We start from the raw sequence: 27,700 nt of genomic DNA, 5'->3' as shown, positions 1-27,700 counted from the left end.
GCCAGGGTCTTTGCATTAGGATCTAGAAGGCTGATGGTGGTCCAGACCCTATTAAGTGAGCAGATCCAATGAGACCTACTGTGTGCAGTGCAGGGAGTTGGAAGGTTGGCTACTAAGGGAGATGGACAGGTATGGGATGAAGCCATTCCCGGACCACCCTGGCCTGAGTGTGAAAGGCCACCAGGAGGATGCCCCATGAAGCAAGGGGCCACAGCCAAGGATGTGACGAGTGAGAGCTCCAAATGTCCTGGCTAGATTTGACTCACAGCTACCTTGCTGTTGGCCCCACCCCATAACACATGTTATCCCCCCTTCTATAACACTGTCCCTACTCCCATGACACTGTCCCCAGAGGCCACAAAGCAGGAAGAAAGGTGTTGAAGAACTAAGCCACTGCCTGGTCTAAGTTCAGCTAGACCACTTCAATGTCATAGGTGTCACAAAGGCCTGGCTTCACTCCCAGAAGCCCCTGCCAGCATCTGTCCACCATAAGGTTTCGGGAGAGGCTGAAGGGCAAACCTGCAGGAGGACCGGTGGGCTGGGGCAGTCCATGTTTGTGCAGAGCTAGCCCTGTGACCCCTGGCCCCTGGCCAGGCGCTGAATATCCTCGTGTCCTTGGGAGGGGTCATGGAACAGGAGGCTCACTGCAGTGACCTGCAAGGCCCCATGTGAGGCTAGGCCAGTGCCTTGGAGGAGACGACGGTAGAGTGGTTGAATCCAGTTTGGTCTTCTCTGCTAGCTCTGGCTCTTGGTCACATTATGGATATTTGCCGCCTGAGCCAGCAGCTCAGAGCAGCCAGGCTTCTTCAAGGGTAACAAGGACCTCTGCCCACCACAGTAGGCTGCACCAGGCCCTGCTGGTGGTCTGCAGGCTCCTGCCCACTGGTGTCATGTCCACAGCAAGTTCTGTGTCACTTCTGGAGAGGTCAGAGGACTGACCTGTGGACAAGGGTGGCACCCTACAGGAGGAATCAAGCTCAAGGCTGTTAGTCCAGCCCCACTGTAAATATATAGCGCTTACAGGGTGCCCTAGGAGGCATCCCCAAGGCACCAGCGAGAGGGCGATGGCAGTGTGAACCGAGAGTGGTCTACCTGACCTTTGGTCTAAGGTCATTACCCAGGCAGCATCTACAGAGTCCGCCTACCTCTGAGGTGCCCTACTGTGTGCCCAGAGCATCTCCTTTTCCTGAGGCCCACATGCAAAGCTGTCAGCTGTTCAGCAACAGGAACTTGGGTAGAGACCAACCCCATCCTCGAGGGCTCCGAGGTGTCAGCACACACAAGGTACTCACTCACACTGCAGACCAGCTTGGCACATTTCTTATACGTCCCCCAGGCAGGGAGTTCCCAGAGGAGCAGTGCCCTGAGCAGGTAGTGGCGCCACCTGGCAGTGGCGCCTGCCCTTGAGCGCTGAGAGCAGGAGCTGGGGCGAGGGGACAGGGTGGGTGGAGTTCCGAGGGGTGGGGAGCAACGCCCACCCCACTGCATCCAACTCAAATAGGATGCTGTTCAAGTGAGAAATGGGGAAAGACACTGCGGATTTCAGAGATGATTCGGGAGAGAAGGACTAAAGAAGTCGCAGTGGTGAATCCTCTAAAACCTGACTAATGAGGATTTTAAAGTTGGATCAGTAAGAGAATGAGCTTCTCTAAGTGATTAAAAGTTTGAAACACTGAGAAACCCTTAGGAAATTCAACTAACTTCGTCGTCTCTCACCTTTCCTTTCCCCCTTCCTGCTTCCCTCTCTCCCTCTCTTGTCTTTCTCTTTCTCTCTCCTTTACCTCCCTCCCTCCCTTCCTCCTTTCTTTCCTTCCATTCATCTTTCCTCATCAAATGATGTTGATTAGCAGGTGGGTTTAGTGTAGTTTGGTTGGGGCGGTTATGTCAAAGAAGGAAAAAAAAAGACTTTTCCTTAATGCTCATTGCAAATTTTGTTAAACATACAACAAACTTCCTATTTTAAAAAAAAAAAATGTTTAATATTTTTAGGAAGGCCCTGGTCAAAGCTTTTACTCATGACTTGCTATGAAATTTTAGCTGTGTTAAGCAGCCTGGAAGTGGTTGGGTCTTGGTAGCAGTGATCCTCGGTAGAAGGGACTGAATTTGTCAGAGATCCAGGGTAAGGCCAAGGGCTCAGCTCAGGGTCAAGTGCTCGCCCAGTGTGGCCAACGCCCTGGATTTGATTCCTAGCAGGGAAAACAAATGAAAGCCCCGCTAAGATCCACTTAGTCTCGGGACCAGTTGGTAAGCCAGACAGGCAGTAGAAATCCTTTGCCTGAGTTTTGGACCTCTGCTTTCCGGGCTGCTAGCAGGGGGAGTCCCAAGTGGTATCTTTCTTCACAATCATCCTAATAACCTGTCTCTTCTCAGCCAAACATCTCATATGCAAAAGGTGACATCCACCCTCTGTCCCTGAATCCTTTCATTCTATAGTGGTCCCCTTCTTTCCTATAGGTTGCCCTGAAGACCAGCTGGTTATTCACATCATCAATTGAAATGGAAGATAGAGCACTCAGCCCAGAATATTTTGGATCAGCTTTACAAAGTGTGAGAGGAAATGTCTATACCTAGCTTTCTTACTTTTTTTTTTTTTTTTTTTTTTTTAAATACCTAGCTTTCTTTGGGTTTAAGGAAATTCTAATTGAGGAGAGACTGGCCTGTCTTGGGCTGTGGGTGGCTCTTGCCAATATCTGAGAACAGGGAGTGGTCTTGGCGGATGTTGCTGGGCGGGTGGGGGAAGGGATGGCTCTGTACAGAGCTCTGAGGGCAGTGGCTGAACACAGTGTCATCCAAACTGTCACTTGATGCTGCCTTTTGAGATTCAGGTTAAATCAAAGGATTCTTCAGAAAGAAACCTGACAGGTTGGTGTTCCTGCCACTGAAAAAATTAAAATCAAAACCCAGAAAATACCCCACAAATGTATTGAACATAAAGGCACTTTATAAAGTATTCCCAAGGGTTATCATCTTCCACCATGGACATTTAGAAACCTCTGTTGGGTGAGTTGCAGTCCCTATGACAAGCAGATCATCCACGAAGACAGAAATATGCCTCAATGGTGTGCTCAAAAGAGCCTATGGTATATTCCAGAAGGTGCTTCTCAGGCTCTGGTCCAGGGGTCAGCAGGGGACTGTTGCTTCCGACACAGGTTATGTCTCACACCCATTGGCCCCTTTCACAGACAGGAAGTGACTCTAGAAAGACAGCTCAGCAGTTGGAGGTTAAACACAGCAAGCCCCCAGGCCCTGACACAAAGGGGGAGGAGGGTAAACACGCTACTGCAGAAACACTGTGGCCTTTTCTTTTTTTGCTTTTAGTTTGTTTTCTTCCTTTCCATCATGGAGAGCGTGTCTACATCCTAGAAAGTTAGGTTGGAAGATGGGCTGATGAGTTAACACCATTCTGGGGTTTTAGCTCAATTCTGCCTCTTTATGAAGACTTCCATCTGATTAAAGAGAACACAGCATGGGTCACATAGAGCAGAGTGGCTACGTAGGAAAACACCTAGAAAGAAAGAAATGAACATTAGCAGGAGGAGGGACAAGGGGGGCTGTCTACACTATCAAAGTGTGCTACACACCTTGCTTACATGCTTACACACAGACACACACAGACCCCCCCCACACACACACCCTTCCTGTGGAGCTCAGATGTGCAGCAGCCAGTGACCTAGCTGATGATCCCTTGGCCTCAGGGTGCAAGGGAAAAGGACCTGCTGTCATACAGTGTCATATGGGGGTCAGTTGGCTGGAATTAAGAGTCTTCAAAAGCCCTTCCATGAAAGCACCTGGGCGAACGTGAATAACTGTCTATGGGAAACTTCTGTTCCTCATGTCAGTAAGACCAATGTCCACCAGGTTGACCAGCACCGGGCTGTGAGATTATGGACACACAGGCTAGCTGGTTCTCCATAAGTTCTGCGTGCTCCCTGGAGACCCTTAGGCTCTACCAGAAGAATCTTAGTCCAAGATTCTTCATTTCCCATGTATGAAGGGGGATGCAGCTTCACAGGAAATGAGGGTTAGGGGAGGTAGGAAGAGGAACAAGTTGGGCATGGCGGTGCATGGCTGTAATCCCAGCACTCTGCGGGGCTGAGGATCAAGGATCTCAAATTTGGTCCCAGCCTGGGTAACTTCGTGCCTTAGTGAGATTTTGTCTCAAAATACACAAATTTATTTTAAAAAAGACTGAGGAAGTAGCTTAGTGAAAAGATTGGGTTCAATCTCCAGTACTATGAAAAAAAGAAAGGAAGGAAGGAAGGAAGATGAGAGAGAGAGAGAGAGAGAGAGAGAGAGAGAGAGAGAGAACAAGCCTTACTGAGGAAACTGTTGGGATGAAGCAGCCAGCCATCTGGCACTAGGAACAAAGGCCCTGACAACATGACAAATGGTCACTAGTGACTGGTTCTGTCACCCGGACACCCACTCCTGCCACTTCTTTGGGTGGCTGTCTTACAGGTATGCCTGCTTCCAGTCCCATAATAGCTGCACCTGGTTTTCTGACCTTGGGCAGGGAGTTAAGAATTTCCAATCTGGGAACAACAATTGGGGCAGCTACGCTTGTGTGACTCTTGAAAATGCCCATAAACAGCAGCCGCCCCAGGCTGTGCTCCCTGCCCCCTCGATGGGGAATGCTTCGCCCTCATTGGCCACAGGCTGTGAGTCAGCGAGTTATTTAATAACAAATTCAAGATAACTCATGGGGTGCCCTGTTCAGAAGGGAGCAGTTACACATGAGTGAGCAGCTCCCTAATCAGATGTGACTTCTGGGCCCAAGGAGAACCTCTGGCAGAAGCACCTTAGGTGTCCCAGCAGGAAACAGAAACCTAGTTTTCAAATGAGGTAGGAAAATGACACATCCGGGACACCTTGAGCTTGGGGCTTTCAGGGCCACATTCGGGCCTTTTCTCTGAACTGCCTCCATTACTGCACACCACAGTAGGATCTAGAAACTTCCAGAGTTCTCCAGAAATCTCCAGCTCTCTTCAGTTTCTACCAATATCCAGTCTCTCTTTGGTGAAGACACTCTGCCACCAACAGAGGAGAGAGGGAGGAAGCCCAGCCTCTGACACAGCTGCCAACCAAAACCACAGAGAGGCTACAACACAGGCTGGATGATTCTAAAGGGCAGGGGCACATGGGAAGAGGCTCTGAGGTGTCCTGGATCTGCATATGCGCCACATGGCTGCTCCCAACATCATCCAAAAGTCATGTAGTGTCTGGGCAGAATCCGGAGCTCAATGCAGAGTAACGATGACACCTTCTGCCTCATGCACGGACCCAGTTTATTCTCACTGGAAGTTGAAATACGTTGAATTTTGTCCACATTTCACCTTGGGGCTTCCAGCTTGGTGCACCTGCCTCCTAACACGCTGAGCTTTTGGCACCAGGACTCTTAACTTTTCCAGGTGTGCTCAGGTCTGTCCTCTAACAAAGCATGTGGACACAATCCAATGTCGAATGGATAAATAGTTGTCGCTATAATCATACAGTGGAATACTCTACAGCAATGCAAATAAGCAACATATCCCTACATCTAGTCACATGGATGAATAAGACTGAGGGAAAAAAGCCAGGCATCAAAGAAAGCACACCCTAACCTCAGTTACGTGAAGTTAGATAACAGTCAACTGGGTGCTAGAAATCCAAAATCAGCTGGTGGCAGAGATGGAAGGTCAAGAGGTGGATTGCTGGGGGCTGTTCATTGTATCCCATTTCCAAACCTGGACCCTAGCTACACAGATGGGCACTTCCTGGCCATCCACCAGGCTGTACATGTGTAATTCACGTGCTCCCCTGGTGTATGTTGTCTTTCAATAAAACGTTGGAGAAAGGTTGGAATGTGGGAGATCCCAGTGGTTCTCAGTGAGAGACCTTCCCCGGGCACAGGGGCATTAAAGCCTTCAACTTGGGTTTTCTCACTAAGTGCCGATCACTAACTATAACCCATCTACATTTTGCTACCACCATGTACAACTGTTTTATGGGAATTGTCAAATGCGCTACAGATGTCTTGGGAAAGAAGCTCTGAGCTTAGGATGAGAGAGTTGTCAGGTGATCCGCAGACAGGGAGATGGAACTCAGGCATGTGACAGATGGCAGGGGAGATGGGTCAGCAGCCTCCCAGGCAGGGAAGAACAACCAAGAAGCTGTCTGGCTGTCACTGTTTAGAAGCTGGCCAGGCCACACCATGAGGCACCATGAGGCACATCAAGGGTGACAGGGATGCCAAGGTGACCATGCAGAGGCACTTGTAGGCTGGGAGCTCAAGGGGAGCATGGGGCTTCCCGAGACAAGAGATTGGTCCACAGGGACATGGGTCTGAGAAGTTATTCCCAAACTCCTCCCCGCAGGAGATCCCATGCCAAAGCCCACCCATGCCCAGCTGTGGGCTTCGCTCAGCCTCTGCCCCATCCTTTCCCACAGGAGGGGCACAATGGGCAGAGCAGCAGGTACTTGGCATCTGTTGCTATCTTTGCCTCCAAATCCGGATGACCCTCAGGTCAATTCTAGAAATCTGGGGCATGTTTTCTGAAAATTTTCTTATTTTTAGAACACTACCTACAGTTAGAAATATGCTTCCTATTGTGAGCTAGCCAAGGCCCGGCAGGCAAAACCCTGGAAAGAACACTATCACGACAATACAGTCTCTCACACCATCATTCTGATCCAACCCGTTAAGACAACCCAGGCCGTGAGTGTGTGCCTTGGGGATGACACTTGTGATCTTGGTGGGTCACCCAAACTCGCCATGTCCTACTTCTCCACCTGTGACATGGTGTGATAACAGCACTTACATCACTGGCTTGCTAGATTGTTTAAGGACCACCCAGACCACTCAGGGCTCTCCACAACTGACTGTCACTGCTCAGACATCGCTGCCTGCTGCACGGCCCACCCCAGGCCTGGGCAGCACACGCCCTCCTGTCTGGGAGGGGGGCTTTGTTGAGTCAGAAATGGGGGTGTAGCTTCATTCCAAAGTTACTGAGCTCCAGGGAGGGACGGCGGGTGTGGGCAGTCAGTTGGGTGTGGGCGGTCAGTCAGGGACTCACCACAGCCGAGATGTTTTCATGGTACTGCTTGTAGGTGTAGCCATCACGCGTGAGGATGGTGGCCAGGGCTTCCAGGACTGAGGCACTGAGGTAAAACAGGGCAGCCACACAGTTGTAGGCTGCGTCCTGTGGATCAGAGAGGGCAGGTGTTAACGAGATGGAGAGAAAGGGACATGGGACGAGACGTGGGATGTGATCAGCCCGATCTGTCCCTCCAGCTTGGCTCACGTCTTTTTTTGTCTCCTGCGACTTCCCTTGAGTCCCAACCCCTGAATCCCAACTTCACAGAGGTGGGTTGAACAATGCTGTCCAGCTAGGCTATTTCTGGGGTTTGGGGACCCAGAGTACTTGCTTGGCTGGAGAAAGGGTGTTGCTTTTCCGCAAGGTGGGGTCAGCTGAGAAGTTAGGGGCACCCTTGGCTATGACTTGGGATGTGTCATCCGTGGTCACAGTTGTGGCTTAGATGGGGCTCCCTAGCCGAGTATGGAGGAGAGAAACAGTCTTCTATTATTTTTTCCTTTCATTGGTTTTACTTATCTATTTGTTTGTTTTGGCTCCTGGTATATTTTGAAGCAGAACTAAATCACAGTTTTGTGTAGTTGTATTTTGTCTTTTTTTTTTTTTTTTTTTCTGGTGGCTGGCTCAGCCTGCCCTGGGGGAAGGGCTGGCGTGGCATGTGGTGCCAGGGATCAAACTGTGGTCCCTGCACTTGCTTAAGCTTGTCTAAGCAGGTGCTTTAGACCGCTGAGCTATCTCACTGGCCCACAAAACTGTATTTTGGAAGTGATTCCAAAAGTCGAAGTAAGAGTCTTTTAGGGAGGCAGAAGACTAAGAAGCAAAAGGTATCTCTTATATAAATGTCCTTTTCCAGGGCCCCAGAACAGGGTTTCTATAGAAGAAAGATTGCAGGCCAGTTTTGTCCAAAATTGTCTCTGGTAACTGTGCTTGGAAGGTAGCGACTGGGAAACTGGGCAGTAAGCGTGGCCTGAGCACAGGGGAGCCACTGGCTGAGGGCCAACATCTGGGACCCCGCGGCTGCAAGATGCAAACAGTCCGGCTTGTGCCAGCTGCCTGGCAGGGGCAAGTGGTGGGGGAAGGGGGTTAGCTATCGCTTGTTGGTGAAAAAACAGTCAAGGAAGAGAAAGCAGGACAGCCTGATGTGAATGGGCAGCAGACCCGTCACGCCCTGCCTCCTCCTTCTGATCTCCTTGAAGCTAGGACCCGTGGGCCGTTGTGCAGCGTCTGAGCTGAGACCTGGCCAGCTCATGCCTGGAATGTGTGGGGAGGCATCCATAGGGCAGCCCCACCCAGGCCGGAGAAGCTGGCCTCCCCGAGCAGCAGAGGGCCCAATACTTCCTCCCCCACCAAATACACTGGGCTGAAACTCACCAGTGTGACCCAGGATGTCTCCCCACCGTGGGCATTAATTATGTACAGGATGAGCAGGGACGTGGTGGCCACGAAGCAGAACACAGACACGAACATCACCCAGCCCTGGATCAGGGGGATGGGCACCAGGGAGGAGGCCACCAGGATCCACACCAGGCCCCCGAAGACCTGCAGGGAGAGATGGGAACACTGTTGGAGGAAGAGAGCACGAGCCCCATAGACCTCGTCCCCTAGGTCACACAGGGACCCTGGGGAAACAGGCAAAGAGAACAGGACAATGCGTTCTCACCAAAGTGACTTTCACCCTGAAGTGCCCTAGGCTAGATCTCTAATCTCAGATTTTCCAAGTCCCTGCTAGTATGTTTTTTTTGTATTTCTTAAATAGAATCTTTACTTATACAGATACATTATACTTATAAACTGCTGTCATATGCACTTTTAAGTTGAACTCAGTTAAGTCTTTTTTGTTATTGTTGTGGAATCGGAGATTGAACTCAGGCCCTTGCCTGGAAAGCACTTATTCTACTGAGCCGTCTCCCCTACCCTTCAGTTAAGTCTTATATCAACACTAGGAGTGAGGTAGTAAGTAATCTATCAGGTGGAGAAACTGAGGCAGAGGCAGCACAGTGAACTTGTCATTCCAAGGAGGAATTCAAAGCACCCCATATCCTCTTTAGAAGGACTAGCTTCCTTCTGAGATCTTCTTTCCTTTCTGAAATGGTAACAAATTCTTTAGCCACACTGTGTTCTTAGTTTTTGGTTGTGGTGGTTTTTTTTTTAAGACTTGCACCCCCATCGTCAATTTCAGGATGTGCTCTGACTGTTAGCACTGAGGTTGGAGTAGAGAGAGCCCAGGTTGGCCCTGTCCCCTCCAATGACTAAGGATAGGGCTGAGATAAGTACACTCAGGTTAGCCAGATAACACCAAAGCTTATTGTCCCCAATGCTAGTTTCAGAGAGCTGCTGTTTTCAGAGAGGAACTCAGGACAGACGTGGGGGCCACTGGCATCCTTGGTCCGGGCACCCTCGCACTAGAATTTTCTCCACTTCTCCTCCATCCTTTCACCCTTGCAGGAAGTCGCCCAGCCTCATTCACCTGTTCCCATGCCCAGATAAGCACCCCTGTGCAGGACTCTGTAGCCAACCGTCTCCAAGGTACTGCAGAGCATTTGGGGCTGCGGGCTCCGGGTCCTACATCCTCTGTGGTGTGAACTCACTGGAACTCTGACCCTGTCTTTCTGGATCTGCTGCCCACCTTCTGGTCAGAGATATCTTTACAGGTGTCCTCTGAGCCTCCTGGCTGGGCAACATCAGCAGAGAGTCACATTTAGACAGAAAAATCAAGGGCCAATGAGAAAGCTCAGCAGACTAAGTGCCTGCTGAGGCAAACACAGGGACCAGAGTTCGATCCCTGGGACCACGTGTGGCGTTAGCCCTGCCTCTCAGCACATAGAGCTGGCCACCAAGTCTGGGCATGGTGGTGCAATCCTGTAATCCCAGCTCTGGGAAAGCTGAAAACAGGAAATCACTACAAGTCCAAGCTACATAGTGAGACCCTGTACCAAATACATTAAAAAAAAAAAAAAAAAGATAGAAAAACGAGTGCCACGGAAAATCTGGATTTATCCAGACCCAGCTGTACTGCATGAATCAGATATGAGCTTCTCTGACCCAAAGACTTCATCCACTGATGGACGTTTAGTTGTCTGAAATTTTGTGACAGAGATGCACCTTACGAAAAGAAGAGCAAAATCAACTAAGACTCTTCAGGCTGCCCAGAAGGAGACATATGTGCCGATGTCACCCACAGTTGAGTTTAAGATCAAACAGAATTCAGATTCAGCTCTTTCCTTAATGCACACTGGTAAGGGGAAGAACGCATAAAACTGGCGGAGTGGAACTTGGATTCACAAGGAGTATGACACAGAGACAAGGGAGGGTCACATGGGCCTGTCCATTTGTCCTAGGACATCCCTTTCCATGTCACCATCTGAGGGGTCAGCCTAAGTCGGGTTTCCGGGTTGTCTTTTGCAGGGAGTCCTGCATATCTCCTCTTTAGCCCTCAGCTTGAACACTGTTCTGTTTGGTTGGTGGCAAAGTGACGCTGTCCTAAACCAGGTGGCTGTGGGTGAACTGCTCATGGCAGCTGGCTCCCCGGGGGACATCAGGAAGACCCAGCTAGTCCTTTCCTGTCTGGGTTGGTTAACTGGCCTTCAGTCTCCCGGTAGATGCCTGAGGGTAAGTTAAAATGACTTAGGAACCAAATCCGAAGAGCAGTGTGGGCCACGCATTGTGAGCAGCACCCCTTACGGAATCCGTGCAGAACCCAGTGGGGCGGGGGTGTTCCCGAGAGGCCAGTGCCCTTGAGGGTGAGGAACTAGAAGCCACCGCAGGAAAACAGTTCTCTTCCACTCTCTTCATTCATTCTGACCAAGCAAGGAGGGTTCAGGGTGTGGCCAGGAGTCTGGAATTTTGTCCAAGCATAGACTGGCAAAGGCAAGTTGGATAGGGGTATTGTTTTTGTTTTCTTTCTTTTTTTTTTTTTTGCGGTACTAGGGATTGAACTCAGGACCCTGTGCTTGCCAGGCAAGCACTTATTCCATTGAGCTATCTCCTGGGCCCTTGTTTTTAAGTTTATGGCAGCAACATCACAGTTTTGGAGGAATTTAACTGTTAAATACATACAGGTAAATAAATGCCCAGGGGTGCTGGAGAGATAGCTCAGCAGTCTAAGCATCTGCCTGGCAAGCGCCAGGACCTGGGTTCAATCCCTGGTACCACATGTGCTGGCCATGGAAACTGGGTGTGGCGGTGCACGCCTGAAATAACTGAGACAGGAGGGTCACTACAAGTCCAAGCTGCACAGCAAGACCCTGTACCAAATAAATAAATAAAAGATTTTTTAAAATAAATTTTTAAAAATGCCCAGGTGACATGTGGGTGTGGCAATCCGAGGGGTGGCTCTCAGTGCATGGTCTGCAGAACCACCCTCCTTTACCTCTTCTTGCTCCATGCTTGCCTGTGTGGCCCTGGAGGGTCAGGACTCAAGGGCAGGAAAGTGAGAAGTCAGAGTTGGGGCTCTGAGCAAGCTGAGCTCGGAGCTCTGTGATAGCACGAGGCAAGAGGAAGCCTGGCCGGAAGTCAGCCTCAACTTTGGGTGTGCGTTTGCTTCTGTCTGAGGCAGGCTGCTTCGGCTTCTTGGAAAATGCACTCTCTCTACCCTTCTGGCTCTTTCTCTTTGTCTGTCTGTCCATCCATCTGCGTGTGCACACACACACACACACACACATGCATCCATGCAGTCCCACGTTCACGCAGAGCTCTGGAGTCCTCAGTCCACACCCCTGTCCTCAGCTGCCCAAGGGACTCCCTGTGCACACACCCAGCCGCTGGCCCCAGGTGGACCTCAGGACCCTGTACACCCTGGATGCCTCATCCTGAAAAGAGGTCCTTTTAAAATTTAGGTGGAAAAAATAAAATAAAATTTAGGTGGACTGCTTTTTCTTTGCATGATTTATCTACAGCAGTAGATTTCATAGAGATGGTGGGCGAAAGTCTTTGTCTTTAAAACAGCTATAGTGAGATGTAATTCACATAGTGTACATGACTCAGTGGTGTTTAATGTGTGCATTAACTCAGATAAGTGCAAACATCCCCAAAGCCGATGTTAGAACACTTTTCATCATTAAAAAAGAAACCCCATAACTGCTTTCCTCCCTGCTCTCTGGCAGCCACTAATCTACTCCCAGTCTCTAGAGTTCCCTCTCCTGAACTTTCCTGTGAACAGAATCACATACTACATGGACTTTGTGGTCAGGGCCGTAGCTCAAGTGGCATGGAACCTGCCTGGCAAGTGCAAGGTCACGAGTTCAATTCCCACTACCAAAAAGAACTTTGTGATTCACTTTCATGTAAGCATCAAATCTTCACGGTGAGAGACCACCTCTCATGGGGACTTTTACACAATGTCTCCACCATCTCAGATGCCACAGTCTCGGAGATGTCTCATCTCTAGGCCAGAAAGGGCCATAGAACCGCTCGTGCCCAGAAATATTCTTATGGGAAAGATGTCCCCATATGTCCCAGGAGCTATGTCACACCTTACGTGGAGGTCATCGCCTTAGCAGAGATGAAATCATTCCGGCCCTGGGGCTTTGCTCCCTGGAGACTATGATCCTTACTGCCCTGCCCAGAAGGTGGCCAGGACATGGACTGTGGGGCCACCACACCACAGGATGGAGCCACAGAGAGTACCCCGGGAGGGGTTGACGTGGTGCAGAGCACCCCTGAGGGAGTGAGCAGGAGGAAGGGGACACAGACAAGAGCAGGGCTGGCCTCAGAAACAGAGGAAGTTTCCATCTCAGCTGGCCATGGACGCGTGGCATGGACGCCCTCTGCTCTGGTCTCTGATGTGAGGATCCCAGCGAGAAAGCGTGATGCAGCTGCGACAGCAGGGATGAGCAAGGCTCCCTGCACATGTGCAGCTCTGTGGGGGTTCACGCAGCATTTGTAGGGGTCCCGCAAGGGATCCAGCCTCTCCAGCCTCGACTTCCTCACGTGTGAGCAGCAAGTGGCTGATCGCTCCCCGCTTGTGAGTGGGCTGGGACTATGGATGCCAGTGTGAAGCTTCTGGCCTTGTGCCCGGCCCCACATAAGACAGGGACAAGACATGAGCATCGACAACCCATTCCGGCCACCCCTTCCTAGCCACAGGTGCCACATCCTTGGATTCAACAAATGCAGATCAAGAATACAGGAGGAAAACAATTGCATCTGCCCCAAAAGCTCGGGCTTTTCCCTCCCTTGCTATTCCCTAAACAACGATTTACATTGCTTTAGATATTTTAAGTCACCTAGAGATGATTCAAGAGCACTGGACGGTGTGCTTAGGTTACATTAAAACGCTACACTATTCTTTATAAAGGACTTGAGCACTCTTAGGAGAAGTGAAGGCCGACAGCCCGCCCTCAGGTAGGCAAAACAGCCCGGCCTGGTGCACGGTCTCAGTCCAGCCTTGAAGGAAGAGACAGGCTCATCTGGGTAACGAATGGACCAGAGGCTCAGGGAGTGGCACTGGGGGGGAGGACAGGTACAGGGTGAGCCCAGGGTATTCAGAAGCTGCTGCGGGGGCTTCAGATGAGTGGGGAGTAGGGCACGAGGTGGGGGCATGGGGTGACAAGAGAGGCCTCCGGAAAGGGTAAGCCGACAAGCTGAGATTTAGTGTGAATCACGGGGCCACAGCCACTTCCCACCCCACTCCACCTACTAAGTATACAGAGCGCAAACAGAGAGTGCGTGCAGCACCCAAACCTGGGAGATAAGGCACTCCCAGGCTGTGAGCAATCCACGCCAGCCTGGCCCTGGACGCTGCTTGCCAAATATTTATCAAGGCCGGGGGTGGGTGAGGGTTCAAGGCTTCCCCTTGTAAGGGAGAGGAGGTGCCTTCAGGCTTCTGGGCAGCAAGTGGTCCGAGGTCATTGCTGTGAAGACATCTTTCACCCAAGAAGAGGCACGGCCCCGTGTCCGCTCATCTCTATCAAAGGCCAGGTTGACTGCATTAGAACAGTTAGAAGGCCTTTCTAAAAAATCCCCAAACCTATGTCCAGGCTCAGGCCCAGGGTCTGATTCAGCGGCAGAGAAGCAGGGATAGGACAAGGGGCTGTTTTTATGACACGGGCCCTGAGTGATGTTCTGGTGACTCCTGCCAAGCAGAAGGGGAGGTAGGTTCTGGCTGGCTGCCATTCCAGCAGTGTCGGGAGCAGGGACTCCTACGAAGTCCCTCCTGGCCCCTGCGCCAACGCTCCCCTTCTCTTCTCTGCCTGCCTCTCCTTCCCCCTTTCCTCTCCAAGCTTCCATTCCTGTCCGGCCTTGAACTTGGGACCGGCTTGTCCTTGGGAGCCCTCCATAGGCTGGGGTGTACTCTTGCTGTCTATGGTGATCAGAGGCCCCTTCTCGCCCCGGTATTTTGGCCTGGAAGCTGTGCATCTTTGATTCAGTGTTGGATGCGGAGCAGAGATAAAGCTCTAAAATAGACAGGGAATCACGTCCAAAACTAGACAAAGAGTTCACGAAGATGTAAAAAGAGTTTGCAGCCAGGGGCTACTTGATCAAATGATCTTTGTGTAAAACACTCCCTCATGAGACAGTCTTTGGGGTCACGCTTGTGTGAACCTGAGAAGATGCTCACTCTTTCTTCCTGGATTAATCCATGGGAGGCAGACTACATGGGTGAGGTGCAGACTGCCGAGCCAGAGTTGATGAGTCTGCGGCCCCACTCTGCCACGTAGCAGCTGCGTGAACTTTATTCCTGAGTGCACGGCATTACTTACCCTCTTTTATCTGAAAAGTGGTGATAAGGACAGTTAAGAAACAAGTTTTTATCTGGAGAGTGCCTGGCACAAGTGCGTGCTCTAAGCTGCGGTCACAGGTGTCATAGGAAGAAGTGAAGTGTCCCCGGTAACTGTGTGAACATCCCAGAGCAATTAGCCACTCTCGACCTTCTTGAGACCCAGGATTTAAGAGTGACCTTAAATGCATCCAAAGGATGATTTAAAAAAAAAAAAAAAAAAAAAGATGATTTCCATGGCTGGGGAGATAGCTCAGTGGAATAAGTGCTTGCCTAGCAAGTGCAAGGGCCTGAGTTCAATTCCTGGTCCCACAAAAAAAAAAAAAAAAAGAAAAAAGATGATTGCCCAGAAACCAAAAGTCGAGAGGAATGTGTCTGCTTCTGCAGAAGGAAAGGCAGGGCAGGAAGACACTAGAGAGCCTCCTTCGAACAAAGCGCCTCAGTTCCATAGGGGACAGGAATTCTCCAGCACATTCTCCACATTCATGTGGAGGCTCCATTGCATGTGCAGCTGAAAGGCCTCTTCATCCACAACTCCAGCCCCTTGGCCCGAGGACTTGCGAACGGAGGCCAGTGCCAGGGACTGGCTCAAATTCTCTGCATGCTTTCCTTGCGGTCTGTTGGGTTCTCCACAGCAGAAATTCTGCCGGTCGAATGAGCCAAGATGTGAGGCAGGCAGGGCCTGCCTTTTACGGCCTATTGAGCATGGTTCCTTGGAGCCCAGCTTCGGACTCCAGACAGCTCCCATGGCAAGTGCTGCTCAGGGTCTGCGCTTTGAATTCTCGGGAAGTAATGCAAACTGGCCCCTGGGCTTGGGCTGCACCAAATTTTGATCAATTGACAAAAGTCATCTCCCCAGGAAGGAAAAAGAGAAACGGCTTCTCTAGTGAGGGGCCGGTGCAGACACGTCACAGGCTCTTGGGAGCTCCTTGCCTGTGGGGACTCTGCAGGGGCCACCAGGGAGACAGCAGCGGCTCAAGTTGCGGGAATGTACTCCCTGAATGGTGTCAGCTGCCGAGTGTTCTTTCCTGCTGGCGGGACGCTGTGGAAGTGGCCTGACCAGTGTGGTCACTGCCCTCCAGAGAGCCCAGCGGGCTTCGCTCAGTGCTAAGGGTGGATTGGCTGGAACAATTAATCATCCTGTGAATTAGAGAGCAGGGGACAATCTTCTTCCACTTGTGTGTGCAATATATATATAGAGAGGGGGGGGGAATAGATGCATGTCTGTGTATGCACAGTGCATATACACACATGCATTAATGTCATGTTACATGTTCATACATGCATGAGCATGTGTATGCATGTGTGTATATACATACATGTGTGTACTTGTGTTCTTGTGTATAGAGGTGGGCTAAGAATGAGTTCTACTGCCAGGTATGGAGGTGCATGACTGTAATCCCAGCACTTGGGAGCCTGAGGAGGAGGATCCTTGCAAGTTTGAGACCAGCCTGGGCTAAAAACTGAGCTCAAGACCATCCTGAACTGCACAATGAGACCCTGCCTCAGAGAGACAAAAAGAATAAGCCCTACTGCTGAGGAGGGAAGTGGCACCGTTGGCTGATGGCAGATGCTAAGGTGAAGCCCAGGGGGACAATTATCTGCATGGAAAGTGAGGTCAGGGAAACAGAACCCCTCGGTATCACAGCCTTCCCAAGATCTGAGGGTTCTGGCCTCCAAATGGCTTTGGAGGGAGGCTGGGGGCTTTTTTTCAGTTCTGAGAGGCCAAGCTGAGGGCAGGAAGCACCTGCGTCAAGTTCTCCGGTTCTGTGGTGTGGGGTGTGGGGAAACGAGTCACTCACAGGCTCACTCATCGTGCCCTGGGTGGGCATGGAGGGTGCCGTGGCCAGCCCGCAGCAGCCTCACCCAGGAGAGGCCTTTCCCAGGCACACTCTAGTGGACAGAACAACTTCTCTTTTCCTCACCTCTTCCAGTCTTGCTGCCCCCTGGTGCCCAGTACTGGGCCCACCAAGAGCAGAGCAGGCAGACCAGCGAGACACTTCACTTAGCGCAGGAGCAGAGTCCTGACATCGGTACGTGCTGGTCGCTAGGGAGGCAGGGACCAGAAGATTCTCTGTGCAACCTCCTCCCTCTCTACCCAAGGAAAGGCAGCTCACTGGGAGTCTGGCCTCTGGGGCTACTCTGAGGGTGAACAACACCAGGAGATCTGACACAGTTCACCCATGCCAGGGGCTCTCTCCTCTGCACCTCTTTGGCAGCAGGCTCCTTCTTCCCAGGGATGCCCACAGTGCCGTTATCCCACCAAGGTGAGAACAGAGTGTCCCTTTATCCATTCTGAAGGGAAGAGAATGTGCACTGGGAAGATGCCCTCCCGGGCCTGCAACCCTACCCACCCTCCGGCCCCAGGAAAACCCGTCCCACAGTGAATCAATGGCTGATGTGACAGCTACCTCCCTCACTACAGGACAGTCACCAGTTCCTGAAGGAATCACAACCCCTCTCAGAGCACAAATCTAGCCGTGTCCTCACTTGGATGGAAAATTTTGCCTACGACACCTATGCCCACTGGTTTTACCCAACAAGATAAACGGAAATGAGCAGTTTCCATAAAAATTCCAGATAAGCCACCTGTAAAAGACAGACGCCATGGAAACACTAGACCCGAAAGGGCTGGCTGCAGAGCAAGAAAAACAAACACCGTGGCTAGGAGCCGCCGGGGAGGTAGATGCATGATGCACAGGTAGACAGCAAGGCAGGCGTGTCCCTGCACACAGGCGGGGGAAGCCGGCCCCCCACCCCGCCACGGCGCTCCTGTTGGGGACCTGGGGGGGTCTTTCCTAGGAATTGGGGGCCATAGTCATTTTTCCCCTGGCCACCCTGGAAGTCAAGGATGGATCTTGTGATTCCTAACCTGTTATCCAGATCCTAGTCTCTTTCTTACCAGTGTTCACTGAGGACAAACCTGACATTGTGCCTAGACACGTGCAGGGGACACGAGCAAGTACAGAGGGGAGACAGACTCCAAGCAAAGACCTCCAGGATGTGCGCTGAGCACCCAGAAAGGGAGCTGTCAGGCTGGAGGTGGTGGGATAACCCAGGCCGCCTCCAACAGCGGAGTATCCCACACACCCCGTGGCAAAAGGCACGAGCACTCTATGGATGCTCTGGGGGCGTCCTTAGACCCACAGGCTGGGCGGTTCTTTCCCAGGCCCTCAGTCTAACTGTGCCTGGCCTGCCACCCTGCAGCTCCAGAGCAGGGAGGAGGCTGGGGAAGACGAGGGTCCACTTTCGTGTCACCCATGGCAAATCATGTTAGAAAGGTTAATTTCTGGCCCCATAACTGGCTCCTACAACTTCATGCTGGTGCAGCAATTTGTGTCACAAGCAGAATCCACACAGCTTTCCCTGACCATCCTGTCACCATGCTGTCCCCATGTGCTCTCGATAGTCCCACCCAGCCACACATCTTTGCTTCCCTCACTCTCCACCTCACATTCCTGGCCCTGAGAATATCACAAGGGGTGCCTAAAGCAAAAGGTACGCACACGGCTCCTTAGAGACCCTCCCAGTGTCCTCTCTGGGCACAGCTGACCTGGCGGACCCCAGAGGAGGTTTTAGAATTGTTATTTAATAATCATTGCACCTAATAGCTATGAGCAGTTACTTTGTATGTCACCTTGTTTAAGAGTTTTGTGTACATACAACACATTGTGTAATGACATTTTGGCCAACAATGGGACACATGTACATCAGTGGTCCTGTAAGATTGCATCACCTGGCGACATTGTAGCTGTCTGAGTTTGTGTAGGTAGGCACTATGACGTTCCTTCTGTGATGAAGGTGCCTCACTGAATTTCTCAGCGCTCACGCCCATTACTAAGCTTTGCATGGTGGTATTCATTCCCTTAATCCTCACGGCAAGTCGGGGGCTAGGTGCCACTACAGCCCCATTCTACTGGCCCAGAAGCTGAGGCGCGTTGTTGGTTATATTCCCAGAGCTGTTGAGCAGCAACAAGCTAGCTTCTGGGCCCAGGTCCACAGTGATGCAGGGGTCCCACCCAATGGTTTGCCACAGATCCCCGCAGTGATTGGGGTTGGCTTGGGACATGGCCTGGAGGATAATCACCAGTTGGAGGACCCCAGGGAGGGCATCCCTGAAAGAGGACAATCTGCCTCCACGGTGGCTCTCCTTTGCCCTACTTCCAAGTGTACCGATAAGCACAGAGCTGCTAGGGTAATACTCCACCCCCTTGATCGACTTTAAGCAGTGTAAGTGGGTCTAGCCAAGGTGCAGGTCTGTGGGGACCCACCTATAGCTCCCTACTCAGTGTGAGCTAGGCCTGCAGAAAGAGGGGGTGAGGTCCCAGGGGATTAAAAAGCTACACATCAGAGCTGGAGCAGCCCAACCCTGAACAAAAGATACTGTGCTATGCAAATTCCTCCAAGCTCAGAGGCTACTGGCCAGTGGTGTCTGCAGAGTCCTCTCTGCACACTGCAGAGGTACCTTGGTGTCTCCTAGCTAGCCCAGCTCCCCATGCTCGGGCACTTCAATCCTGAGCCACTTTCTCTTTATGAATTAATAAAACCTGGGTTCAGCCCTGGGTCAGTCAGTGCCTTTGATCTGACTGGACTTAGGACTCCCCGGATCCCCACAACTGCAGACAAGTCTTTGTCTCTTGATTCTCGCCATGGGTTGCACTGGCAGTGGTAGAGTAGAATTTAGTTTCCCCTGGGTTTACAATTACAAACTCCTCCAGACCATAACAGAAGTCCAGAGGGGTTCCTATAACCAGTGAGAGAGAGAAATAGCCACATTGGGTCTAAACAAGAAGGGACTGGCCGAGGAGGTCGCTCTGGGGGGCCTGGTCTACCTGCCTCACCTGCCATTGTGACAATGAACCTTGCTAAGCTCTAGGCCTTAGGAAAAGTAAAAGCAAGGTCTGTGCTTATGACCAAAGCCACACAGATCAAGGACTGCAGGACAGCGCCTGTCAGTAAACATGGGCCTGCAGCTCCTGTCACTGACCCACTCTCGTGACGCCATCCCACCCCATGCTCCACCCTTAGGAGTATGTCAGAACCAACCTCAGCCTGTCCTTGGAGCACCTGTGCTTAAAGCCATTTGCCTTGGAAATGACTCCAGTTTAATGGGTTTTCTCCCTCTTTCTTCCCTGCCCTTCCTGGGTGTGTCCTATGACCATTCTCACAGGAATGCCAGGCTCGGTTCAGGCTGTTTCCTGAGGCCTCTTTTTACCACTGCCTGTCATGCTAGGTGACAAGGCTTTTCTGTAATTTCCTGTTTATTTGTTTCGGTTTCAGGCAGGGTCTCTCTGTGTAGTATGGCTGACCCTGAATGCACTTATGCAGCCCAGGCTGGCCTCAATCTCCTGGAGAACCTCTTATCCTAGCCTCCCAAGTGCTGGGGTTATAGGTGTGTATCACCACACTCTGCCCTGCATATTTTTCTTAGGCTCCAGGTTCACTCAAATGACTCCACACTGGGGCTGTTTTGCCCCCAAAGGCTAGAACATTAGCTATATATAAGGTGGCAGTGGGCCTAGAGCTGAGCTTGGCAGAATCAGTGCCAGTGCATTTACTGTCCTTGGACATAGTTATCCTGCTGGTGCTTGGTCAGGGCAGACTGGAATCCAAACCCCTTCTGCCAGAAGGTAGAGGGAGAAGTTGGTAGTCACCAAGGCTTAAGGACCACTAGGAACTTGTTCCCTCGTCCATGCTCCTGGGAACAAAAGAGAACCTTGGGAAGGCAGTGGTCACATGACATCATGGCATTTCTGCTTCAAGGATGTGGGTGCCACCTCCACTGGCCCCAGAAGGGAACACCTGGGTGTCCTCTTCCAGGCCTCCGTCCCTGGGACCAAATACCATGTCTAGTCTCTGATGCTGGGGTCACAGAGGGAATCCCCAGACTGGCTTATGTCAGAGGAAGACCCAAAGCAGACTCCTTCAGGAAAGCTGAATCAGTTAGAGCCAGACTCAGGTCCTCCCAAGTTCACATTGGGCTGGGCCCAGGTGGCCATGTCCCCATCACAGCTCCTTCTCTCGAGGAATGTGTCCAGGGACCAGGGCGAAGCTCAGCCATTCCCAAGGCTGGGCAGGACTGGCCTGGGCCAGCAGCACTGGGTATGCCACTTTCCTCCAGCTGCTGTGGCTGGGCTGGGTGCTGATACTCAGGCCCTGGCCCTGGCCAGCCTGTGAACCTAGCTCTGTGAACAGCAGCATCTCGGGTCCCCTTACACCCCAATGCTCATGGCATAGAGGGTGCTTATGGGAGACCTCACCTCTAGGCATGGGGAGCGGTCTATGGAAAGATTAAAGGCAGTCTTAAATAGAGCTCTGGTTAAAGTGTTTAGGACAGGGACCAGGAGATGGAGGGAGGAGGGGAAAGAGGAGGGAAAGGGAGCTGTTGTGTACAGGTACCAACTCCTCGTGGCGATTGCAGTCATTCTGTACTGCAAATGTTCAAGTGATATCAAAAAGAAACGTGTACTGAAGAAAAGAAAAATATAAAATTATCAATCCAAAATTAAGTATTTATAAAGCATGCCAAATAAACATTCTTTTAGAACAAGCCAGAGAAATCATAGCAATATTCAAATACTAGAATGCTGAGGGGCCAGGGAGATGGCTCAGCGAAACAAGCGCTTCCCTGGCAAACAAAAGGGCCTGAGTTCAATCCCTTGTTCTGCCAAAAAGAAGGAAAAAAAAAAAAGAAAGAATGTTGGCAAATATAGCCATCAAACATTTTAAACTTTTTTTGACTATACAACATGTCTCAGCAATTTTTTTTTTTTTTTTTTTTTTGTCATTAAAAATAAAATTGTAGCTCTGCTGTGATGGCACACATGAAGGACAATGCCAGGGGCGGTTACATTTCTTTTTCAGAGAACAGCTCCAAGTCACCAACTTCTGATCAAAGCAGGCCTTGGTTCTTGAAAAACCAGAAAAGTCACTTCTCAAGCCAAGAACAACCCCCTACCTCCACCCCCAGACCTCTATCTTCCTTTAGGGAGGATTTGGAAGAGAGAAACCCTAGGCAGCATTGGGCTGAATCCCCTGCTAAACAGCTCCAGAGAGGGGTCCCCCACACAAGATGAAGAGACAGGGCTGGGAGTCAGTGGACACAGGCAGTGAAGGACACTCCAGCCCTGCCCGGCGCTGGCCAAGTAGGGCTGGCCCCACTCCCTAGGGACTGTCGGATGGCTTTCTGGCTGGGCTGTAGGGACACTTCTCATGGACCAGAGAATTGGTACTAGACCCATGGGAATCTCAGGATGCTTGGGGCTCCTTACCTCAGCCTCTCACTGAGAACTGCCCCTGCCACTCTGCCCCTAAACTAAAAAGTCAAGGCGGTGGCCACAGAGAACCGCTCCCTCTGAATCAGGACTTATCGAATGCAGATTCTTGGGTCTGGTGACTAAGAATCTGCAGGGTGTATTTTTGACAAGGGAGGTGGTGGGAGAAGTCCTGAGCTGCCCAGTGGCTCTGAGCTGTTTCTTAATTCCCTGGAGGGACAAAAGGGACCCAATTCCTGCTCCTAGCTGCAGGCGGGTGGCCAGGGCTGTCTCCTGAGGATTCTCTCTGGTGTAGGAAAAAATCTCCCACGGGTGCCTGGCTGAGCGCAGAATTCCAGCCTGGGCAGACCCGCTTTCCTTTCGAGGGACTGATAAGTGACCTGGGCACCATGTGGCCTGGGCAAGTTACTCCTGAGTCTCAGTTTCCACCCAGCTCTGAAAATTAGGCTTCTGTGATTTTCCATCTCTTGTCTCCTAGGAGACAATCTCCCTCCTCAGTATAACCAGGAAGTGGACCACCCAACAGAAAGCCACTCTGCCAGCCCCAGATCCACTTTTGGCTCTATGGGACCAGCTCTGTCCCAGTTAAGTGAAAATCTAGGGCTGGTCTGATCACTCTCAAATAATAAAAGTCACAAAAAGGTCTCATTTTAATAATGACTACCTCCAGTTCATGGTAGGGGTCAAAAGCGCAAGCCAGTTCCCCATCCCACTTCCACCCCAAACACACACCCTATCAGCTGACTCTGCTCCTCCTATCCATGCTCCTAGTGCATGCTGGGATGGGGCAAGCACCCACCCCTGGAATTCCTAGCACACTCTTAGCCAAGAACTATTTTCTCTTAATTCCCAATCATCCTTCCCCTGCCTGCACACCTGCTGGGAGGAGGGCTGGGGTGAAAGATCTCATGTCTCCGGGCACTTGGTGTCCTGGTAGGGTAAGGGTCTCTGCAGGAAAAGTTGGGTCTTGGCCCACGATGAGACAGGAAGCATTCCATGTTAACCTCCATTCTTGGGATATATATATATATATATATATATATATATATATATTTGATATAGGGTCATGCTACACAGTTCAGACTCACAGTGATCCTCCTGTCTCAGCCTCCACAGCCCTGGAATTACAGGCATGTGCCACCATGCCCAGTTTCAGGGTTGGAGCAACATGTGGTACCGGGGATTGAACTCGGGTCCTTGCACTTGCCAGAGCTATCTCCCCAGCCTGGGGAATGGTGTTGAGTATTACAAAGCCTCTGACTTAACAAGGAGGAGAAGGAGGAAACAGATGTGGCTACAGAGGAAAGTCTCGCATTGGGTGGGATGTCTATCTATCTATCTATCTATCTCTATTTATTCTCAGAGGAAGTGGCCAGAAGCAGAGCTCTGGCTTGAGCTGGAGAGGCGAGGAGAGCACCTGACACTTTACCCCTTCAGCTTACAAGGGGTGCATTTGTGAGCCCACTGCTTGTGGCTCTGTGGCTGCTCAGAAAGGTGGGGTCACACTGCGGAGCTGGGCCTGCTGACCTGTTCCTGTGAGGACCCTGTGGCTTTCAGAGGTCAGAGCTCTCAGTACAGAGGCACTGAGCCCTGGTGAGACTGCCTGGCCCCACCCACAGCCACCACCCTTGCCTGCTCCAGTGGGCAGTTTCCCTGCCAGGGAGTGTGGAGGGTGCCACCTTGCAGGCTATTGGGAGGTCAGGCGTGAGAAAGTGAGCTGTGAATCACCATCAGCTTTATGCACTACAGAATTTAAAAATAATTAAGCATTTCACACCCATGGGATGAGCAGAAAGTGACAGTGTCTGAGGTTATCAAGTGCAGCAGGACAATGGGGACTTTCACATGCTGCTGGTAAGAGCTGCCAGGGTCCAGGATTAGCCTGAAGCTTATTGATATATTTTGAGGAACTTCTTTATATAATACTACAAAATTAGGCAGTGATGGTCTTGAGTTGGATTCAACTTTATCAGCTTCCTGGTAAATCCACCGCTGAGATATGTAAATTAGAATAACCATTTGGGACAGATGTGTGTACCTGGTCACCCAGAGTGCTAAAATCTTCCATGGATTCAGGGAGAAATGTCCAGCAACAATGACAAGAATGTTCTTGGCAAAAGAAAAAAAAGAAAGAAGAAAAAAATAGTGTTCTTGGCCACATTCTTTGTAGTAGCTAAACGTAACAAACCAGAAATAGCCAAAATGCCCACCCGCAGAAGGGTCAAAGGTCCTTAAATCAGCAGCATCACACCGAATGCGGATGTGCACACGGGAGGCAATGTGCATAGGGTGTGCAAAGACAGAAACCTGTCCTGATCACAGCCTTTGGGTGGTGAAGCCTACGGCCATTGGGTGGGGTGAGCATGCTTTCGGCTGAAGGCAGTCCTGGGGAGAGTGAGACAAGGGTGGGGTACCCAGCGGACTTACTATCTCCTTAATAATAAAAGGCAAAGAAGGCAACATACAAAACCTTGACAAAGTAGGACAACAATTGGGTAGGCATCTTATAAAGTAGCTGCACCTGCATGCTTTCACTTGAGGCTCTGCTTTGACATCCATGCTCATATCCCTGGGAGCAGAATGGCTGGGTCATAGAGCTGTTTTTCTGAGCATTCAGCTTCCCAGTAGCTGAACCATTTCACATCCCAGCAATGCACAAGGCACAGCGCAGGGCCATACCTGCTATTTTCCTTTTGTTTAGTTTCAAAGTTTTATTGCAGACTTTGCTGCTGTGCCTATTTTTAAAATAATAGATATTGGGGCTGGGGAGATGGCTCAGTGGAATAAGTGCTTCCCAGGCAGGCGCAAGGGCCTGAGTTCAATCCCCCGTCCCGAAAAAAAATAAATAAATAAAATAAAAAATAAAAATAAAATAAAATAATAGATATAGATTGTGAAGTGGTGTCTTGATGTGGTTTTGACCTCTTTTCCTTGAGAATTAATGGAATTAGGCATCTTTTTCTGTGTTTCATTGCCCATATATATTTCTTCTTTGGAGAAATGTCTGTTCAAGTCATTTGTCCATCTCCAGTGCTTACACAGCTCACAGCCCATCAGCCTCACACGTGCAGGCTGCACAGAGGGGGATTCAAAGACCTGGGCTCTGCATTCTCCTCCTCCTGTGAGTCCATCCCTAGTCTAAAGTGGAAGAGACTCACAGATGACAAGAGACGTCCGAAGCCTCTTGGGAGAGGACACAGAGGCTTTGGATATCTGGGGTGGTGAGGAGCCTGCAGAGGTGCAGCGATTGAAGTAGAAGAGAAACACTTTTGAAAACAAAAGAGGGAAGTGTCTGTGGTAAAAGGAAATCATTTGTTCTAGAAACCCCTATGATTACAGCTCACAGAATCATGGTAGAGGAGCAGTTTCCTTTAAGAGACAACACAGTGATTTCTCACGCCCCAAACTCTTTCTGCAATATGTGGGTGCTGGGGCTGGAGAGATGGCTCAGTGGTCTAAAGCACCTACTTGAAACAAGCTTGGCAATGCACAGGGACGGCAGTTCAATCCCCCAGCACCACATGCCAGCCAGCCCCGCCCCCTGGTGGGCTGAGCTGGCCACACACACACATATAAATAAATAAATGTTTTAAAAAAAAATATGTGGGTGCTGTGGGGTAATCGGGTGGGATCCTCCTGTCCCCTCAGCACCTCGGATTACATCACCCTGCCTGGCTGGGAAGTTCCTACCCTCAGGGCCACTCCTGCCCTCACTGGAGCTAAGAGGAGGCAGACTGCACCCTGGGAGGGTGTCCTTTCTGGGACACTCACCAAGGCCACTTGCCACCTTATGACCTCAGTCCTCTTGAGGGTCTAGAAGGAGGGAAGGCAGGAGAGAGAGGAGGACGGAGTTGTGGGGGTTGCACAGAAGCCCAAAATCCAACCACCACATTTTTGTGATTCTTGTTTGAACCCTAAGCAGCTACCAAAGCAGGGTAAGTTGCTCACCAGGCAGTTTAAGGGACACTAAGGTCTTCCTCTCTGCCTGATCAAATCTCACCAGAAAACTTTTGGTCACTCTGATCTGCCCCTGAAGGAACTGCTCAATATTTCTCCCCAGATCCCAATTTTTCAGAAATCCAACATTGGGGACAAATAAAGGCTTGAAGACAATAAAGAGAAACACTTGAGAAGCCATTTGAGGAAAGAGCGACCCATTGGCGCTGCTGGAATGGGCCAGGGCCGTGAGGGAGCCTGCACCGGGTCACGGGGGTCAAACATACTCAGCTGGCGCTGGTGCTCCAGACTCTGCCCATCCGCTTAAGCGCGGCTTGAACACAGGAGGTAGGGCGAGCTAACTGAATAGCTGGCCGCCCTTGGCCGAGCCCCTCCCGGCTTCCGGCCTGCAAGTGGTGGTAGTGGGCTCCACAGCTTCTTCCAAGCCGCTTCTAGGACTCTGGCGTTGCCCGGGACTTTCTGGACACCCCGGGATTCGGCTTCATTTGAACTCACACCACAAATTCAGCGATGCCGCAGAGCAACTGCGCCTCTTCCACTTGCCCTTTCCTCCCAAACTCAGCCTGTCCTCTTTGGAGCGCACCCCACCTCTGTCAGGCGGGAAGAAACCCGGCTTTCCACGTTTTCTTTCCCAACCAACTCTGAGCGCTGCCACTTGTGCCACGGGTGGGTGTGCGCAGGAAAGGCATCCCCTCGGGCACGACGAATCACACACACGGAAGAAATAAAGCCCACCCTTGTAAGTCAGCGTCCATGGCCCCTGGAGCCGCGAGCAGTTAACCAGAAGGCCGTAGCGGGCAAGTCTCCTGCTGTCCCAGCCTCCAGAGGCACGGCCAGCAGGGTGGCTCTAGCTCGGGGGTGGAGGGTGGAGGGTGGGGGGCGTCAAAGCTCGAGCGAAGACACCTCTTCCCTGCTCAAGGTCAGCAGAGGCAGGGGGACGCCCCCAATGGGTCCCTTTGCCCACCTCCCCCCTTTACAGGGCAGAGTACGGAACAAATAATGACCCCGTATTTTCTTATTTCCCGGTCAAAACTGTCCCAAATACGTCTCACTCGCGGGAAATTTTAAGAACAGAAAAGAATAATCAGGATTCCATTCCTAACCCGTAAACCTCCATTGGCAATGTCGCGCCCTTGACAAAACCGAGAGCCTTGGCAAACCCCAGGGGGCGAAGCGAGCGGAGCGCACGCAGCCGGGACGCTGCCTCGCCGCTCCACGGGACAGGGGATGCGAATTGGGTTTTTCCACCCAAGAGACTGTTTTCCCTCTGTCCTTGGTCTAGAAAGGGACATCGGCACTTGGAGAGGTGGAGAGGTCTTTCCAGGCGGGGAGCCCTCGCCCCAGCCCATCGACCTGGACGCTACCGGCGCGCGCTCGCTCACGGCTCTGGGCGCGACATCCCCGCGCTCAATCCCGTCCCCTCCACCGGCCCTGGCGCGGGGTGCGCGGCCACTCACAAACTCAAAGATGAAGAGCAAGTCGGGAAAGGTGGTGAAGACTGAGAAGCCACTAGGCAAGGTGCTGCCACCCGAAGCCGCTGCGGGGGCCATGCCTGCGAGCTGGCGACGGCCTCGGGAGGGGACGAGCGCGCTGCAGCTCCGCGACGACCACTCGCTCGCTCCGCGGAATTCAGTGGCCCAGGCGCTGGGGCGTGCGGGTTAAGAACTGGAGAGCCCGGTGCA

At 51.4% G+C, this 27,700-nt stretch overlaps 1 protein-coding gene across 1 annotated transcript; it reads right to left on the bottom strand.

Annotated features, from left to right (window-relative positions):
• Positions 1-2,923: 2,923 nt before the first annotated feature.
• On the bottom strand, positions 2,924-27,700 carry Mal (mal, T cell differentiation protein). Its single transcript, XM_004633149.2, has 4 exons — positions 27,476-27,700; positions 8,442-8,609; positions 7,053-7,178; positions 2,924-3,505 (listed from the first exon to the last, which is right to left on the bottom strand). Exons 1-4 carry the CDS (start codon positions 27,566-27,568, stop codon positions 3,431-3,433), a joined length of 462 nt encoding a protein of 153 aa, XP_004633206.1. The 5' UTR covers positions 27,569-27,700; the 3' UTR covers positions 2,924-3,430.

Source organism: Octodon degus, unplaced genomic scaffold (genome assembly GCF_000260255.1).
Source record: "Octodon degus isolate 3935 unplaced genomic scaffold, OctDeg1.0 scaffold00052, whole genome shotgun sequence".
Lineage (NCBI taxonomy): Eukaryota > Metazoa > Chordata > Mammalia > Rodentia > Octodontidae > Octodon > Octodon degus.
This window is presented reverse-complemented; position numbering and strand designations above follow the sequence as displayed.